This window comes from Schistosoma mansoni (genome assembly GCF_000237925.1).
Source record: "Schistosoma mansoni, WGS project CABG00000000 data, supercontig 0191, strain Puerto Rico, whole genome shotgun sequence".
Classification (NCBI taxonomy): domain Eukaryota; kingdom Metazoa; phylum Platyhelminthes; class Trematoda; order Strigeidida; family Schistosomatidae; genus Schistosoma; species Schistosoma mansoni.
In genome coordinates this window covers 290766-310419 of record NW_017386071.1, presented here as the reverse complement: position 1 = coordinate 310419, position 19654 = coordinate 290766, and the positions used below count along the sequence as shown (strand labels likewise).

General features: G+C 37.3%; 2 protein-coding genes across 4 annotated transcripts; one reads left to right on the top strand and one right to left on the bottom strand.

The window, feature by feature from the left end:
• Nucleotides 1–1189: 1189 nt before the first annotated feature.
• On the top strand, nt 1190–6299 carry Smp_042270.1 (26S protease regulatory subunit 6a, putative; the record flags this gene model as incomplete). 3 transcript variants are annotated; one of them, XM_018794154.1, is made up of 8 exons in its annotated part: nt 1208–1249; nt 1287–1367; nt 1402–1527; nt 1562–1867; nt 1902–2187; nt 4256–4508; nt 4549–4630; nt 6025–6299. In XM_018794154.1, 8 exons carry the CDS (start codon nt 1208–1210, stop codon nt 6133–6135), a joined length of 1287 nt encoding a protein of 428 aa, XP_018647084.1. In that variant the 3' UTR covers nt 6136–6299. The 3 variants fall into 3 exon arrangements, with proteins under 3 accessions (XP_018647086.1, XP_018647084.1, XP_018647085.1); XM_018794165.1 differs by lacking the exon at nt 6025–6299 and having other exon boundaries at nt 4549–5692; XM_018794176.1 differs by lacking the exon at nt 6025–6299 and having other exon boundaries at nt 1190–1249; nt 4256–5692.
• Nucleotides 6300–6940: 641 nt separating this feature from the next.
• Smp_042280.1 (hypothetical protein) lies at nt 6941–10157 on the bottom strand. The gene is made up of 5 exons (XM_018794142.1): nt 10137–10157; nt 7523–7640; nt 7330–7485; nt 7129–7300; nt 6941–7093 (listed from the first exon to the last, which is right to left on the bottom strand). The coding sequence occupies exons 2-5, from the start codon at nt 7582–7584 to the stop codon at nt 7055–7057; spliced, it is 429 nt and encodes a 142-aa protein (XP_018647083.1). The 5' UTR covers nt 7585–7640; nt 10137–10157; the 3' UTR covers nt 6941–7054.
• Between the last annotated feature and the right edge of the window lie 9497 nt (nt 10158–19654).

The window sequence follows — 19654 nt, the reverse complement described above, 5'->3', positions numbered from 1 at the left end:
GGCAAAGATATGTTCAAAATTTTACCCACGAGATATGTCCTACTGGAGTTGCGACATATAGCCGCGAGTCCTATCGAATATGAAGCGGATTTATTATAACGAGCTTAACAGAGTGAGATCTTATAAAGATCAAGATAATAGACTGAGATGTCTATAATAATTCCAAGCATTCAAACAGATGTACTCCCGAAATAGTGCAATTTACAACAGGTAGAACTAGATGAGCAGAAATGAACGTAATATATATGGGATTCGAAATCACCGGGTCATCAAGTACAAGAGTGTTGGGATGACCCTGCAATTTTCTCGCAAGCGACATGACAAGCTCATGGGTCATCAAGGAGCATTTCAACCAATCAGCGATTAATTAGAAGTTATGTGAAGTTATGTTACTAAAATAACGAAAATGGAAAAGTCACAGGTGGAGATCCTGATTGGCTAATTAATGCACTGCCACTATGTTTAGCAGTATTCTAGAATTTTCGGTAAAAACTCAAGGACTCTTAAAATACTATAAAATCCCTATATTTTCTGTACATAAATGAACCCTGTAGTAAAGTGCTTCCCACACACTTTGTGCCTTTTCTCCGGTCTTCAAGTCGCGGAGTAGTTCTAGCTCGGGGTTACGGAACTAGCTTAGGGAAGCGAATATAGCGTTCACAATCGGCCAGACGTAACAAAGAGGATCATTAGTTCGTACAAATACTACAGTGTTTCATTCTATCTTGACGTAAAATAAGAGGCAACCAAGGACTGAATTACTCTACAATGAATGAAAATTTGCAATAATGTATTTCATGTTTTTATCCCACCTGGGATAGATCGTCTAAGTGAAGATTCTCAGACTGGTCAAAATTCGAGACATAGGGGCTACGTCTGGAGTTTCGTTTGATGTATGAGGAAGAGGATGACTGAGACCACCTCAATGAACATGTGATACAAGTACCTTCTTCAAGTACATCCACAGTTTAGTGAGATTCATGCAGAACTGCGAATCGCGAAAATTAACATTGCTCACTTGTCTTTCTCATCTATTTCTATCTGTTATATATATGTATATATAGGGAGTTATTCTTGATTCTTTGGTACAAAACATGGTATATCGTTAAGCGAAAGCTTTTACTTTCTTGTCAACCGGCACTCGCCAATGTATGAATCTTATCCTGACCTTCATACAGGCCGCGAAGTCCGAATCCTCTGCGCAGTCATGACTTCAACGATAGAAAGACCGATATGGGATGATGTGGACGTAAGTACTCTATTCAATTATGATATTTTTGATTCAGGAAGCTATGGTGGACGAAGTTATGCGCATGTCTACTGAAGAGCTGACGAGTAGAGCAAGACTGCTTGATTCTGAAATTCGTGTAAATCAACATATCATACCATAACGTTGTTTAGTTCATGCAGTCTGAGTTGAAACACGTCAATCATGAAATAAACACGAAACAGACAAAAGTTAAGGATAGTAAAAGCAAGATAAAAATGAACAAGGCACTTCCCTATTTAGTAGCAACCGTCGTCGAAGTACCATCTATTTTTATTATCTTAATTCCCTTAGTTGCTAGACGTAGAACCTCAAGAAGATGAGATAGAAGAGGGAGCAAACGTTGATCTTGATTCTCAGCGTAAGGGAAAATGTGCAGTTATCAAAACAAGTACTAGGCAAACATACTTCCTTCCGGTCATTGGTCTTGTACCTCCCGAAGAATTAAAACCTGGCGACTTAGTTGGGGTACATAAAGACTCATACTTGATCCTTGAAAAACTTCCACCGGAATTCGACTCTCGAGTAAAGGCTATGGAGGTTGATGAACGTCCAACCGAGAGATATAGTGACATTGGTGGGCTTGATAAACAGATACAGGTAAGAAATTATCCACTCAACTTTACTCTTCAAGGAATTAATTGAAGCTGTTGTTCTCCCTATGACTCATCGTGATCGCTTCGAGGCACTTGGTATTCAGCCACCAAAGGGAGTCTTGTTGTATGGTCCACCAGGTACAGGAAAAACACTTCTGGCTCGTGCATGTGCAGCTCAGACCAAATCCACGTTTCTTAAACTTGCTGGTCCTCAGTTAGTGCAAATGTTTATTGGGGACGGAGCTAAACTGGTCAGGGATGCCTTCCAATTGGCCAAAGAAAAAGCTCCAGCAATTATTTTCATTGACGAGCTCGACGCCATCGGTAAACGTCACGAATTTTAAAGTTCATCTATATTTTTGAAATACTTAGTCAAAATATCAAGTTCTATTACACTAGTTCACTTTAGGTCTCTTCATGGGTACCTTTTTAATATTAGGGATCATGTCTCAAACTTGGACTCATTGTCCCCTCACTCGCTCTTCCTGCCATTTCAGGTATATCACTAAATACTATCACTTGATTGCTTGACACATCTATATACTTCCTTATACGTCTCAACGATTTCAGTCTGTTGATATTCGGATAGTTGTCCATAAATTCACGCAAATCAAAAAGCTCATCCGAAAAATTCGCCTATTGCTTTTTTCGTTTTATGGCCAATCATAATGTTTTATTTTGGCAAATATTGTACTAATTTGTCTTATGTTATGAGTCGTGTTTAGTGCGTGTTTCTGCTTCCATACATACCTCCTAGTTAGTTATAGTGTTATGTTCTTACGAATGGACTCATGGTTGTGATATTTTATACTGATAATGCATCTTGTCAAGCACATTGAGTAAAGTGGTTAAGATCATGAGGCAGAAGTTTGGACAGAACTCCTATTAGACATACTAGGCTTTCATGAATTGACATAACTACAAACCCCACTCACTTAGGGAGTGCCTCAACAGTAATATTTTTAAACTAAAAACATTCACTTATATCACAGACTGATTGGTATGAAGACTAAAACTACTTATCTGACTAATTAGAAGCTATACAGTTCCGCAATTGGTTGACACGTCAAAATGCATAAATTTCCAGTCTCTTTTTTAAAGGGGTGAAGAGTTTCTTTCTGCAACACTTCTGTTATGTGCCTAGAAAAAAACTAGCATTGGTTATAGAGTTAATTCTCAAGTACTTAGATGATAAATAAGTACTTGTTTGTGCCTGAAGCAAGGCAAGTCCTGTCTTATGGATATAAAAACAGACTTCTAGGTTAAGCATTCGTCAAATATGTTATTGGATCATATGAAGTAGTACAGAGACTTTATTAATTAGGATTTATAAACTTTAGTCTTTTCTCTCTTGCTCTAATAACAGTTTTGAGATTGTGGAGATTTGTAGCTCAGGTGGCTAATTTTTGATGGAGTTTCGTTCTCTGGGCTGGATGGTCTGGTTGTGAATCTTCGGTTATTCTTTTGAACACAAGCTTCTAACTGAAGAACAATGAAAGCTCCACAACTAAACCATCCAGCTCATAGAACGAAACCACCCGAAAGTAACAACTTCCTTTATGTTTATTCACATATCTTGTAGTGCATACACTTTGATTGTCCGGTTGTTCATTTTTATTTGCCATTGGATACGGAGTATTTTATCTTCATACCTCCGAAAGTCGGTAGAATCTGACTGATTGAGCAAAATCATTGCAAAACTGGGACGGAAATGATATATGGGTTTCCAAAAAATATTTAAGTATATAAAAGGAACACATCAAATTAAGTGCTATGTGCTAAACCGAATATTACTGGCGATCATAGTACTAGAAAGCGGACAATTTGTTAAGTATTACCAGAACATTACATTAGTAATTATAACTTCGTAATTCAGCTCAGCTGCTCCATAAAGTGGATAAAGCTTCTATTTCTTGGCCACAGAAATCTATAGTTAACGAGACCGGTATGCTCAAAGCGTTTGTATTCCAAACTATTTTATTTGTTCCTTGCCGGAGGGGCGTTGTGTCTTCATCTTTACTGTTCGAGCACCAACACCTCTTTTCGTGACCATGTTTAAGTTTCACAAAAATCAAATATGTAGTAAGAATCACTACATAAGATGCTAGTGGTATTAGGCAACTAGTTATTCATTGTGCAACTGTTTTTCTGTTACTTAATCTAATTCAACAATGCTTCTTAAAACATTGCTACCACAGCATTTTGTTGAGCAATCGTCCCAGCGAACAGTACAAGTTTCTACCAAATAGTCATCCACTATTACAATAAAATTTGATTTCTGATCGTAACTATATACTTCCTGGGGTTATCAGAGTAACAGATTTCAGAAACTCTCTGAAGCTTCTAACCCATGCTAAATTGAGTCTTATTCCTGTTTTATACTTGTTTTAAGGAACAAAGCGTTTCAATAGTGAGAAAGCTGGCGATCGTGAGGTACAGCGAACAATGTTAGAACTTCTTAATCAACTGGATGGTTTCCAACCAAATCATGACATCAAGGTGATTGCGGCTACAAATAGAGTAGATATATTAGACCCAGCGCTGTTACGAAGTGGTAGAGTTGACCGGAAAATCGAGTTTCCTGCACCAAACGAAGAAGCACGTGCCCGCATTATGCAGATTCACTCTCGCAAGATGAATGTACAGTAAGTTATCAAATCTATTCTCACCAAAACACCACTTCAGAAAAGATGTCAATTTTGAAGAATTAGCTCGCTGTACAGATGACTTTAATGGAGCTCAGTGTAAAGCTGTGTGTGTGGAAGCCGTAAGTTGTACCCATTATTATTTTTGTTGTATTTGCTGACTGACATTTTAATTATAGTCCACTCTAGTTGTTTAGTGTCCATCACAAATTTAAACTGATTAAGGAATTCTAACAGTCCTCCAATTTCACTATTCAAAAGTTTGTTGAAAAAATTGTTTTTATAGTTTGATTTATTTTTAGCTGTGCTCTTTGTTTTGGATAGCTAGTAATATGAAAGCTGCTATTTGAGCGCTGTATTTAACCCAGAGTGATTTGTGCAGTGCCGAACAAATCTAAGTCTATTTGAGGGTCTCTTGTTGATACGTTAAACAACATGAAGTAGATTAAACCATGATAACAAGCTTCGGGAAATTTAACTTAAGTTAAAATCTCTCGAATAAACTTATGGGACGAACTGGATAAGTGTGGAGAATAAGTGTAGAGTGTGAAATCCACGATATCCAAATGAGTTAAGCCGCCAAAGCATCTGAGACACGATAGCAGATTCTAAATTAGTTTATCCAGTTCCTATAACTGCCACCACTAAGTATCACGCGAAACCTATTAGAGAGGTACGCACGGATGTGATTGACTGACCAAAATAATAAGATTTATATTAGCTGATCTAAGTGGATATACTTCAAAGTAGTTAAAAGGATCGTGGAGCAGCGGCTTATTGGTTAGGGTGTTTGAGTCTCAGTCACCAACGCCCAGGTTTGAACCTCGCCCCACCTACTTCGGTTTAGGCAGCGGGGCAGTATCAGTGTTGTTCATTCCCAAGTACCTGGTGAATAAGTCGACCTATATTTATTAATATGAACAATAAAAAATGTATGAAAAGACTAAATAGGTAAAATTAAAGTAACAGTCTAGTCCGTTTTTAGATGGAAATTAATCTTAGTTCGGTAATAAGTACGTGAGTGAAGTAAATGGGGGCTTTCTATCAAATTACCGACTAGATGTAAAGTGTTTATCTTACTAATCGCAGTGTCAAGAATTTCCTGGGAGTTAAAATTGGTCCTATGAGGAAAAGTCAATTGAGTAAATATAATATTGCAACTAATTGACAGTTTATCCAAGACTTCAAAGCAACCAGTTGTGCACGCACCAATAATTGCTTAAGTGATTCATTATCGGAAGTCTTGAGCCATTAACTCTTTACCATCTTACAAAAGTTGATTTTTTTTACGCCTTAGTCTGGGAATTATATATACGACCTATCTTTATTTCAGCTGGAAATCCTCATAGCGATCTGCAAAAGGCTAGTAACTCGTCAGTATACTTTAACGATGACTGGTTCAAGTCCACTCATCGGCTTATAGGCACTCAGTTTAATCTTTTACGAGATATTTGCATGTCGCTGAGAAAATGAGTTAGTCATTGCTTATATCCCGAAACTATTATAATTTTTTCAGGGTATGATTGCGTTGCGTCGAAGTGCATCAGAAGTAACACACGAAGATTACATGGATGCCATTTTGGAAGTTCAAGCTAAGAAGCGCACTAATCTAAATTACTATGCCTAACTACAATTAGATTTTTGCCAGTGCGTTTTTTTTACATTAAAATCACAGATGGTTTTAAAGTACATTGACTAGTGTACGGTCATCACAGTTCTTTGTGCTACGAGCAGCTGTTTGTGATCCTCCGTTATTTGTTAAAATATACCTTGTATTTATTTCACTTCAGGACTATGTTGTGTTCTATCTATCAACCTGATGGGTGTTGTTCAGTTGTTTTTCTTTATTTTAACATTATTATTAGTATGCCAACTAGATTATTTTTCCTATTATAATGTCAACGCCATCACTTTGACTTTCCTAACATATTCTTAGGATAATTTTAACTTCTTTGGAGTTGCGGCATCATTTTTTAGATCAAACCAGAGGTTCGTACGCGTTCTAACTGCTTCGTTAGCCTAGTAGTTTAACTAATTGTTACTCAGCAATGTATCGGGTTAACGTTCCCAATGACACCCTTGACTAAGTAGTTAAATATGGCAAAACGATTAAAATATGACGGCAAAAGGCGTGACGTAGATTCCAGTTTACTGTTGCACGTAATGCCCAAGGATATATTGGTGTTTTTTTTAAAGTTAATGCAGTATACAAATATTTGGACATCGAACTGTTACATACTTAGAAACCCCAGGAAAGTGATTTGTGAATATACATTTAAATATAATATTGCATGGATCTAGTAACCCAATGTTTCGTTAAGAACCGTGGAAAAATCATCTACAGAAATATTCAAGGGTTCACAATTGTTTGCTAAAATTTATGATCCAAACCCTAGTTACCTGTAGAAGCAACATGTAAAACAATAGGCATTCAAATTATCCAATTTATTAGTAAAATAATAGTTGTAGTATATAAACGGTTTTGAAACATCTTTCTTCTAAGTAAATGTAGAATACACATATTTACAGAAAAATCTTATTACTGTTTAGCAGTCCCGTTTAATATTTTGGAGATTTCGGAGACCCTTAAAATAATATTAGAAATAACCAGATAACTTACTTCTAGAAACAACTTTATCTGAGCTTTTATAGAATTAGCTCTTTTCTTGTACATGTCGGCACGCCCGTTTAGGATAGAGATGCGCGAATCAATAATATTTAAGGCTTCAACATGACTGCACTCAAGGTAAAATCCTAGACCAATGTCAACTGCAATAGGTTCAACAGAATAACTGTCCATTAAATAATGTTGTGCTCTTACATTAATCCATTTACATAAATATTGCTTCCGACATTTACTTTGGTTTTTAAGTTATTTTGAGGGACATCGATATCCTTCATTTTCTCAATAAGGTTTTTTAGTTCTAAATATTCCGAAATTTGACCATACACTAAGTCCCCAGCATCTAAAGTTTTTCTGTATTTTAGATATACCCAAGGAACAATCAAAGTACTTGAGGTTCGTTTTCAAAGTCTCATTAACATGCTCTTCAATTTTTAGTATCCTCTGATCCATTCTTCATGAGAATCCCCCAAGGATCGGATTAATGGTAGCTAGATAATAAATAAGTCCTATAAGGATCAAAGAACATTAGATGATTTCGTAGGTATCATATAGAATTTAGAGCAAACAATAATTGTTACAATTATTGTAACGTGAGTCAAAAGAAAAAATCTCGGTTCTTAGTTTATATCCTCCATACCGCTATTCTTGTCGCCCTTGATTTACTCTTGCTGTTCGTCAACTAAAAAACGCGTATTGCTGGTAATACAAATTCAAAATAAAAATGGTATTTAATGAGCTTTTTAATAATCGAGTGACACTTCAAGTATAAAAGGATGATGGAAAGTCCAAGTCAGTCGAGATAACTGTTTGTAATTTTATTAAACAAACTTGTAGATTTCGTGATGGTAAAGTATGGTGTTCTTTCTAAAAATTCGTGAATATAACGCGTATAAGTTCTTTGATATTTTAAAGTTCTAATCTTTTATTTCTGACTCCGAAACCGTGAAATTTCCTACGCGGCAATTGTTTAGTACGACTTAAAGAAACTGATACCATGACCACTGACAGAGTGAAAAGCTTATAATAGTGTTACTAACAATAAACAAAAACTGACAATCCAACTAAACTCACGATAAGATTGTAAAAGTGACAGGCTATCGATGAAAACTAGGCAGATTTACTTGAAATTGTTACAGCGAATCCAAGTGCAAAGTGAGATTAAATAAATGGCTACGTTTATGACAGACCTCTAGTAATTAAGGCAAAATCTTAAAGCATTTATTATACATGGATGTTGGTTCCAAGGTTAGGATTGTTAGTGAAGTGAATACTGATGTCTAAAACAATAGGGGGAGATTTGTATTTCGACATTCCAGCTTGGAGGACAAAACTGAACTCCTAAAAACACTGATAAACAAACCACATGATATGGTTCAAGTTTGCAGTCAGTCACTAACAACATATAATCTAGAACAAATGTATAACAGTTCAACAACAGCGATGTAAGGGAACAAATTAATACAATTTTATTTGGAGCAAAAATAACCTTGAAAAAGGTGTATTTGTAAAATGTCGGATGAAATTAAGAAACAAGTCACATGAAACAAAACAGAAACCGAAGGTCCATGGAGTGATAAAGAATGGATACATCTGTACTACCGAGTCGGATTTTGAACCATAAAGCATGGTCTGTTACCATAGGCTCCGACTAGCTCACACGTCCCGACGCGGCGTAGTTGGCTTCAAGGTTCACGGTCTCACTTGCTGACTAAATATCTATCTAGCACTTTGCCTAACCCAACCACTAACCTATCGGTGATTCTCTCAGATATGAGTAACAATTTGAAGACGTCTATGGCCTACAATACGGGCTACTTAACTGAATAAGACTTTTTTACCCCCTCCTAATAGTTTACCAGCCACCGAACAATGCAGGCTGGTAAACCTTCTTGAGCATGGTAGAAAATGAATTAAACTAAATTAATACATACGGCCAATTTTCGTACTGATGAAGACCAGTTCTAATGTAACATTTTTCAACTGAAAGAACAGAACGTCCACATATTCTTCGAGCCCCACATGTCAACACAAAATGTATCTTATCAACTCATTTACCATATAGAGTTAAGTGAATAGTTAGGTAGGAGACAGATACTCCGAACTCGGAAAGGTTCTCTCGAAACACAACTATGACAGTTAAATAAAAACGGAACAGCTGACAAAATTGATGACTATATTTAGTTGTTGGTGGGCATACCAATGTTCCGATACCTACCAAAGGGTGGAACACTTGTGGGATATTCCTATAAAGCACTAATACACTTGGAACAATAAAACTAATGAAGCACGAAATACTGAAACTCAATATAGCAAAATCCTATGTCATGTTTTGAACCGTGACAAAACCGATGACGGTCATTCCTTATTCCTTCAAATCCAACAAAGGATCAGTTACCAGTTTTCCTTGATAGAAATACTTTGCAAGCACAAATAAAAGGTTAGTTTGAGTGATAAACACAGTTTGCGACCGAATTCATTGAAAACTGTGAATATGATCGAGTCTCCTACTTTGAGTGGATTTGAACAATATATTGTTATTTAATAATGTGATTATTCGGAATAAAGACATCCTCACATTAAAACCTCCTAAGAACTGTGGGGATATGTATTTGGAAATGGAGGAAAACGAAACAAAAGGCGAAATAGCATGAAAAAGGCGGATTCTCGCATGTTCACCTGAATCCCTCCGTTTTTGCGTACAGATATAGTGTTTTTGATCTTTATCCATGCTATGTGTCGTTAAAAGTTCAGGGAGTCATCTGAACAGAAGAGGCTGCAAAAAAGCTTAGCTTACAAAGCAATATACCTAGAGAGAACTTTTAAGGGCCACATCAATAGCACTTATTTTAAACGAACAAGTAAAAATGCATAATACAGGTAACCATGTGTCACAGTATGCACAAATAAAAGTATCTTAAGCTCATTACGAAAGTGGAGGACGTTTAAGCAACGCATTTAAGTGGACAAGAAAATATCAAAATATTCAGTCCGCCTCAACCGACACCATGTAACGCGTTAGTTGAAAAGTTGCACAATATCCAATTTCCTTGTTACGACCTAGTATTTAGTGACTGATATAGAGCTCCATTTTTGTTGCCTCACTGTCCTTCTAGGTGTTTTGTTATGTTCAGAATAATAAAACAGCACTAATATAGACTTGGTTCGAAGCAAGTTTTCAGGAGTAATAATCGATGAAATGGTTTATTCAGTTCGTCCTTCATATTGAAATGAGTAAAAAGATTCCAACGTTTTCGCGCACATGTCAGGTCTTGGAAGTCAATGCTTCCGAGACCTGTATGGGTAGAACGTATGTTTCCAAAAACACTTTAAATGTGTGCTACACGAATGCCCGTAGTCTCCGAAATAAAAAGTACGAGCTAAGTTTGATGGTGGATGAATTAAATCTCGATATAATTGTTGTCACCGAAACTTGGCTCATTGTAGATACAGACTGTTCTCCCATCATTTCAGGCTACATCTGTATCAGAAGTGATAGAGTTATAAATCACAAGGGAGGAGACATAATGTCATATGTCATACTTTCGCATACACTCGATCATATCGGAGGCGCATGTTAGTGGTACGTGTGAGGTAGTATGTTGTACAATTAGGTCTAAAAACAGGTTAGTGACTATAGGAGGAATATATCGTAGTCCGTGTTGTCTTGCTGACGACTTTATCATAAGACACGTCTGTTTTTGGAGTAAGGAAGAATGTTGTCTTATCGTTGGAGACCCCATATCAACTGGATAGAGCTCACAGCTTCAGGTGGGGGTTTCGATAGCGATCTTCTATCAAAAATTATTCAGCGTGCACTTGCACAATGTATCAGAAAACCGACACATATTGACTTTGAACATGATCCGTCATTGATAGACCTTGTCCTCACACACCACTGTGAAGATGTCGTCGACATTCAACACCTTCCCCTGACCACGTCGTACTTTCCTTTAAGTTCCGGACACATGGTATAGAATTTGCATCTGCTCCACCCCGTCCTAATATCTGGAGAGGTAATATTCCGGCAATCAGAGACTGTGCTCGATTGACTGGTCGATCGATGCTGATGGATCGATTGAAGACGAATGGAATAGGTTTAAGGCTACGTTCAATTCCATAACTCAACCGTTTATCCCATGGTCAGCACGTAAGCTATCACATTGCCCTCCATAGGTTAATAAGGATACCCAGAAGTTGTTAGAGCGTAGGAAACACTTCTGGGACTTATCCTTGTCAACAGGACATGTATCATTTAAGTGCGAATATAAAAAAATCCGAAATATATGTAAAAAGGCCATAGCTAAATCCCGTACCACTTACAAAGGACAGTTGGCATACAATCGCCGTACCTGTCCGAAGTGACAAAACGTAGTGATGGTATCCCCGCGTTACTATTAAACGAAAATTCAGATTTACTGGCTGAGTCATTTGCAAACTATTTTAGTGAAGTCTACTCTACGTGTAGTGTTACAACTACTTGTCCCATTTACAACGAAATACCAGCCATAGGATCTATGCACGTGACTGAAGAAATTGTTCTTCCATTGATAACTAACCTCAAACCATGTAAGATACCGGGCCCCGATGGGTTACACCCACGTTTGCTGTCATCGCTTGCGGACATTATTTCAAGACCGCTCGCGACGCTCTTCAACATGTCCCTTTCACTCGCTCAACTACCTGGAGACTGGAAAGACGCTATTGTTAGTCCTATATTTAAGGATGGTCAGAGACGGATCGTATCTAACTACCGGCCTGTCAGCCTGACCACCATAGTCGTTAAGTTACTTGAAAAGATATTTCAGGCTAGGCCACTGAGTCACATAGATTCGTACAATCTGTTAACTCCCGAGCAACATGGGTTTCGTAACAAGCGTTTATGTTTAACTAACTTACTCATTGCGAGAGAGGATTGGACAGCAGCCCTAGATAACGGCCTGTCTGTCGACGTGGTATTCATAGAGTTTAGCAAAGCGTTTGACAAGGTTTCACACTTCAGTCTTATACAGAAGCTCTCGAGCGTTGGAATAACAGGTGCTATACAGGAATAGATAGGAATTTTTCATGTGACTTCAGACAGAGAAAGGAGGTCAATGGAACGCTATCCGAATGGAGGCCGGTCAAAAGTGGTGTACCCCAAGGCACCATCTGAGGCCCTTCACTTTTCCTTCTGTATGCTAATGGATTACCGCAATTGCTTGAGTTGTCGACATTACTGTTTGTGGATGATGTCAAAATCTGGAGAACAATAAGAAGTGAGGCCGATCGTTGTCATCTCCAAGCTGACTTAGACGAATTAGTTAGATGGGCTCATGTTTGGGGCTTGGAAGTTAATTCCAGGAAGAGCGTGCTCATACACATCGACCACGGTAATAGTTACCATTGTACCATTAATGGTACATCTCTGCCACGCGTTCAAGGACATAAAGACTTAGGAGTAACTATAAGTCACGACTTGAAAACTACTACGTACTGCAAAGCGGCTGCTTACAAAGGTTATCGTGCGCTATGGTCACTTCGCCGAGCATTTGAATGCTTTGACGAGGAGATGTTTCGAATTTTATATCCCACCTATGCAAGGCCACTCTTAGAGTACTGTATCCAAGCAGCTAGCCCATGTCTGAAAAAGGATACTAAATCACCTGAGCGTATCCAGCGTGTGGGGACAAAATTAGTGAAGGGTCTTTCTAAACTCCCTTACGATAAGCGTTTAAAACGTCTAAACCTTTTCCCCTTGTCTTATCGCAGGACACGAGGTGATCTTATACTGGCATTTCGTACCTTTAATTATGATTTGGGTGTTAATATACCTTATCTTTTTGCTTCCTCCAGCAATTATAATCTCCGGGGTCATAGCAAGAAGATTCACAAACTGAGATCTAACAAACTAAAGGTGGGGTACCTTTTTTCTCATCGAGTGGTCAATGACTGGAACGCATTACCCGAACAAGTAGTATCAGCCCCATCAGTGAAAATTTTAAAGGAGAAGCTGAACCTTCACTGGAAGGCAATCTGTCAGGATTAACACAGGTTCATCAACCCACTATCCTTATTACTGAAGACTGAAGACATGTAATGCGTTTCCGAGCTATCAATGGAGTCGATATTTATCCTATGTAGAGTGATTTTTTAGCTTCTGCGTCAATTTTTAAATGTATGAATATGTTCGTGTTATTATCTCAATCAGATATTCTATTTCGGTAGTCGGATTTATGTTTGATACTTCTACAGCATTGAAGAGACATCGGATGCGTAAGGCTTCAAAGTACTGTCTTTAGAGTCTCACATTACTAAATGACCTAAAGGCAATCAAACCAGAAGTCGAGGATAATTAAGAGTAACAATATACTAGTATTTCGGTCAGACGTGTTGCAGAGTATAATATCTAAACAAGCTACTTAGCAGTGTCTCGTATGACTTATAAAAACGTGATTCCTTGCGGAAACTTGTTTAAGCGTCTTAAGTTAGTGATTCTTCCAGTAAAAATAATACGATCAGCTTAAATTTGAAATTCGTAGGAGCTGTTTATTTATGGGAAATTATTAGCTGTTTTTACTACTATCATCACTTTAGAAGGATCAACTAAAAATCGAACAAATAGAGATGCATTATTTAGGAAAGTTCACGCTACATTTCTGTGAGACTTGTATTTCAATTACTGCACTTATCTAGTATCTATTATCTTTTTGAAGAACCAGTGCAAAACACATAATTTTTTTGTGCTTAGTACCTGTCGTTTATGTCCAGTTCCAGGTCTTCAGTGATGCATAATGAGGGACGCGTTAACTTTCTACTGCATTAGATGTGTTCGGTTTTCTGGTTATTTGTGAGATTGCGAATCTCGTAATGAAAGAGACCATTGTTGGAGGACGATAGGATTGCTGGGACCAATAAACGTAACAATACTGGGTTGGTTGATAAGTTGGAATGTGTAAACTTGAAAATTCCACAGTTAATGCAGTTTGACAACACCTTAAACAGCAACACCTTCTATTATTGAATCGTGCCCACCCAGTGAATTCAGAAGTCAGAAGCGAAGAGGTTCGAAGATATATTTGAAAGGTCGTCGACATATCGAGAAGTGGCTGATCTAATCTGGTTAGTGTTCGCGGGAGAAGTTGAGCACAGCGTTCCCATTCGTGATCTGGTGAGGATGCATGACCGAGCGCCTTCAGCTAGGTGAGTCTATTAAATTTGATGTGGTCGGCATCCAATGTCGAACATTTACAGAGCTATTGATTTTGGAGATTTATATACCACTGCAAACTAACGGAAAAAAATTATAACAAGGAAGAGCATCAAAGACAATTTGCTTGGGAAGAAGCAACTAAATGATTCAATAAAACAATTATGCAGACAATATGAATATATATATATATGTAAGAAATACTGGTAGGAGGATGTGAACCAAACATGTTAGGGATAGTATTATTAGAAGTGGAATTGGGAGACATACATAAGGCCCAACTAGTCTAAGTAGAAGATCTAGGACAGTTGTCCAATTCCATTTTTATTGGATGTAGAGGTGGTTAACGTAATATTTATCCTTCCTAACTTCATACATATTGATCAACTTAATCTGGATTGGTGAATAACTCGATAGAATAAATTGAACACAAGAATGATTATTCGATACATATATTTTACACATACGTCAACTCAGACAGGCAATAAGAGAAAAGAAGCGATTCCGAGAATGAAAACATTCAACTTTCGTTTGGTCAGTGTGCAGTTTTGAAACTTAATGAGTGAGGAATATTTGTCTAGTTAGTTTGCATACTCACTATCACCCACTCGAAACCCGAACAAAGCAGTTGGAAAGATGACGGTTCTTAGTTTTATTATGAGTTCAGATGTACACTATTACCTGAACAAATTTTATCACCTAGTTATCTAACCAATAATTGTTCAATCAGTACTAACCATCATTTAAAAACACCATCACCCTTCATTAATTGAAGCAAAGTTCAACCAAATAACCACTAAGTAGTGAACGGGCTTTGAGTGGATTTATTCTGTTGTTCAGTTTACGGCGAATATGGGTTCTGTGTAAGCTTTTGCTCTCGGCAACCATGGAGGGTGAATCTTTTTCTCTCTAACGTGTGATATTCACAGATGGCGACTGGTTGGTTCCTCTGCTACTGTAATTATTACAGTTTGGTTACTCTGTATCTTCGAGCAGAAGATCATACAAGATCATTATATCTCTTACGTCGTTCTAATGAACATAAGGCCATATTACTTGAGTGGCTGCTTTCGAAATGTTCGGGATTGAGAAATGAGGCGTTTGACTGTTATCAAAGGCCCTATTTTGAGTTAGTCTCTGAAAGCTAATCGTGTTTACTTGTGAATTACAGATACAAATTTGTTTTCCCCGTTTGGCTGGAGCTGTAGCTTTTGAACGTTAGGGCAGGAGTGTGATTGTATATATTTCTCACTTCTGGAAGGTTTGCAGAGGGAACTGAAGTGGTGGCGAGGACCAATATTCCGAACTGTATAAGGTGTAAAATATACGTTTTTAGTACCTAACGTTTGGTCGATGGTCAATTAAAATGATAATGTTTATTGGAATTATGCAGAGTCGAATCATTGTTGGCTATTGATAAGTTATTCTAATCAAGGAGTACTCTTTCAAAAGCAACATTATTCCCATACGACTACAAGTTACCCAGTACATTTACGTAAAGTTTGACACAAAGAATTATGTTGCCAAGTGACTCTAGACTACAAATTTTATGTCTCTGCAGGTGGAAGAACTGGTTTCGCGTTGCGAACATACGGTTTGGTGTATTTCTGTTCAGCTGTAATTTCATAATTAGTTACCTAACTCTGTTAACCTTACAAAACACAAGTCATCACTCAGGATTTTCTGACTGAGTCCCAGGAACTCTTTTCTGGTCTCTAACGAGCCTTACTCATACTTTCGATGATCGACTACAAATTCTGACACAAAGTTAATTTCAGTCTCCCTCTTCCTTCAGATTGGAACTTCTCAAGGGATGCAGTATGATGGTCTAGGCAGAGTACATCCCACAAACTGTCGTCTTTTCTTGCTTTCCTCTTCAACTCGTAACTGGTTTGTTTGCCCACACGTTTGAATGCTGTTAGTGGTCTCTGGCCAAAAGATCCGAAGTATCATACGTAGATGTCTGTTTATCAATGTCTGTATTTAATTGATAATGGTTTTGGGGGTTCTCTAAGTTTCGAGTTCATACAATATAACTGTTTTGACATTCGTATTAGAAATTTTGACCTCAGTGTTAGCCGGCAGTTGTTTTGAGTTCCATATATTCTGCAATTACATGAAAGCTGCCCTCTCTTTGCCTATCTTTACCCTTATGTATTCATCGGATCGTCCCTGTCCACTATTGATCTTCCCTAATGTACGGGAAACTTTCTAACTCTTCTAGAGCTTCTACATTCAGTCCGATTGGGTTGGCACTCACTGTGTTGTATTTCATGACCTTGCTTTTTCCTCTCTGAACATTAAGGCTTACTGTTGCAGACTACTGCTACATAGGCTGCCCTCTACATTATTTGTTGCTCTGTATGGGATAGAAGAGGTGGATCACTTGCAAAGTCTAAATTTTCCATCTGCGTGCGAGCTGTTCATTGTATTCACTGCTGTCACTGAAATGTGGAGGTTTTTACGACCCAGTCAGTGACCGGAAGTGAAAAGGCGAAAGCAGAAAATTTTATGACAACAGTCTTTATTGAAGTTTAAATATGAGCTGGCCCTTATACACAGATTCGTAATTCAGTCCATCGTAAGAGTTTCTCATGAAATTAACGAAGATCTCAGGTACTCCAAAATGTCGGAGAGAATCCTTCAGTTTGTATGTTCATACTGTTGGGTGTTTTCTCGTAATCAAGAGAGTTGATACTGAGCTATGTTTGTCATTCTTTTCATTGCTCAACAATGATCTGTAGTGCCACGATTCGGTTGGTAAATAATTCACCCTGATGAAGTCCAGCATCTTAATATCTGGATTGGTGTTCCGCCAACGTTTAAGTTCGTTTTAGCTGTTACGGGAGAACTGAAGACATTTGGCTGATTAAAACCTTTTTACTGTACATCAATTTTACTGTGTTTTTGGATGTGTTTGTTTTACTTAACCTTTGGACTTGTTTGTTTATATCATTCTTTTCGGACATTTTGGTTTCTTTTGTCATTGGTTTGGTATTTAGGAGTTTTTGCTCCGGGAACCTATAAAATTGAAAGTTTGCTTTGTAATTGTTATAATTATTGTTGTTAGAACGATTTTGGTCGATTATTTGTGAATTGCAAATAAACTTAATTTGGAGTTTTGGTTCTCCTGCCTACTTGGGTTCGTGATTTGCGGATATCGACGGCCAGTACTTCAATAGTTGGAACGGGCAAAAACTCATAATTGGATGTAACATTAGCAACATTATTTATAACTTTATCTAGTACTGTTTCTAGTGTGATATTTTAGTGGTTAGAGTCTAGGCAGAAGGTACTTTGTGAACTAGGGTAGAATACAGAGTAGCTTGAATGAAAAGGGCCTGAAAAAAGACGAACAAAAAAAGTGAGTGGAAAACCCAAAAAGCGCACAATGCCTCTGTATCTTTCACAATCACTATGATTTACGATCATTGATAACTTGATGAGGTATTACTCATTCCAGCCCGCGGATGAGTCTTTTTCGTTTTATATATTTTCCAAGAAAGTATGGGACATAGTCACAGTTATTTCCATTTCTTACTTGAGTGCTTTCGCTAGTATGCTGTCTGGTCCTGTTGTTTTGCTATTGTTTATTCGTTTGATAGCCCTGTTTGTTTCCCTTACTGTTTCTACTTCATGAAGCCCAGCATCCCTTGGTATTTTGAATTTATTGCTTCTTTAAACCCCTCCCAGACATTCTCCATAGTGGTTTCCTCTTCTTCTTGGCCACCACTAAGTAGTGATTTAAAGCTTTTCCAGCTTCTTTCTTTGTTCTTACATTTTTCATGTATCTTCTGAACTTCTTGTTGACGGAGATGTGGTCGATCTGATTCTTTTTAGTGTGGTCATATTAAGTTGATACAGCTTTATATTTGCATTCGTGGGAGAAAGTTTTACCGCTCATAACCATTTTGTTTCATGCAAATGGGTCTATCAGTTTCTCTTCGTTGTCATCCTTTTCAGTCTGTACCGCCCCATTATAAATTCATACCCAGTGTTGTCTAGTCTGAACTTAGCGTTTAGATCTTCCATCAGGACGTTCAGGTCTTTTCCTGAATAGAGTCCAGCCTCTCATAAATCTGATCCCCATTATCTTCACTACTATCATTATCGGTTGCATGGTACAAGAAAAAGTTCATTGCAACACTTTCCTTCCTTATTTTGAAGGACACTTCAATGATCCTATAGCTATGAGATCTTCATCGTATAAGCGCTTTATATGCTTCTTTGAAAAGCAACGATATGACAGCTCATTTCTGAGGGGAACTTTCTACTTCGCGACAGGAATACACCAGCTCCTCTCCTTAAGCTATTCTTTATTATTGGGTTTGTGTCCAATAGATTTCACTTATTCTAAGTCGAGTTAAACTGTAAATTCTCATTTCCGCTGTTATTTAAATGGTATTCTCCATCTTCCTTATTTTCAGAACATTGCACATACCTATCTGTATTCATTTCCTCTACAGTTGTCAAGAAGATCATCGGCTTCATGACTCCTAAAGAACCTTGACTTTCACCATCAGATGACATAAGAAGAGCATTCAACTCCCTGTGTAAAATTAAAGTGGTCTCAATGACCTATTCTGGAGAGCGTTTTTACATTAGCATTTGTACGAGATGGAGTTGTCAAACTCACATCCAACCCTCCTTCTTTATTCAAGCTTGGAACCAGCAATGACCCTAAAATGGGTTCAGGTGGAATTATGCTTTCTAGATGTTGTTGGAAAGATAGTCGCATGAATCTTACTAGGATCTAGTTCATCCTAAAAGCAAAATTACTGATCTATTATTATAAGCCAAAATGTTTCTATTTTTTTCATTTGTACGAATGTAACAGTTTACCTCGATTAATATAAATGTATATAAGTTCACCAATGGGAAATCTGGATAGTTGTATAAGAAAAAGATTTTGCTACTTTATAAGTACGGTTTTGAACTCTTTAAAGATTCACACTGCACTTAATTCTCAGTATATAAATGCTGAACGTTACTGAGCTACGGCAAAATCCATTTAATGATTTCCATAAAACAAAAAATCAAAAAGCAGACGGTTCCAATTTTTTAACCGACACTATTAGAATGATTACATACTATGAATCTTTTTCTTACAGTATTCTAGCTGAGATTACTTCGAATACTCTTGTGATTATAAATAAAAATGATAAAGATATATGAATTATTTGAACTATTTTTTAACAAAAAAGGAAAACATTATTTTACATACATATATATATAGTAAGCTAAGACACGTAGTTAGACTGCAGGGGACTATTGTTGTATTGCATTTTTTCAAAATTATTACGAACATATTAGTAATTACACTCAAGTGGTATT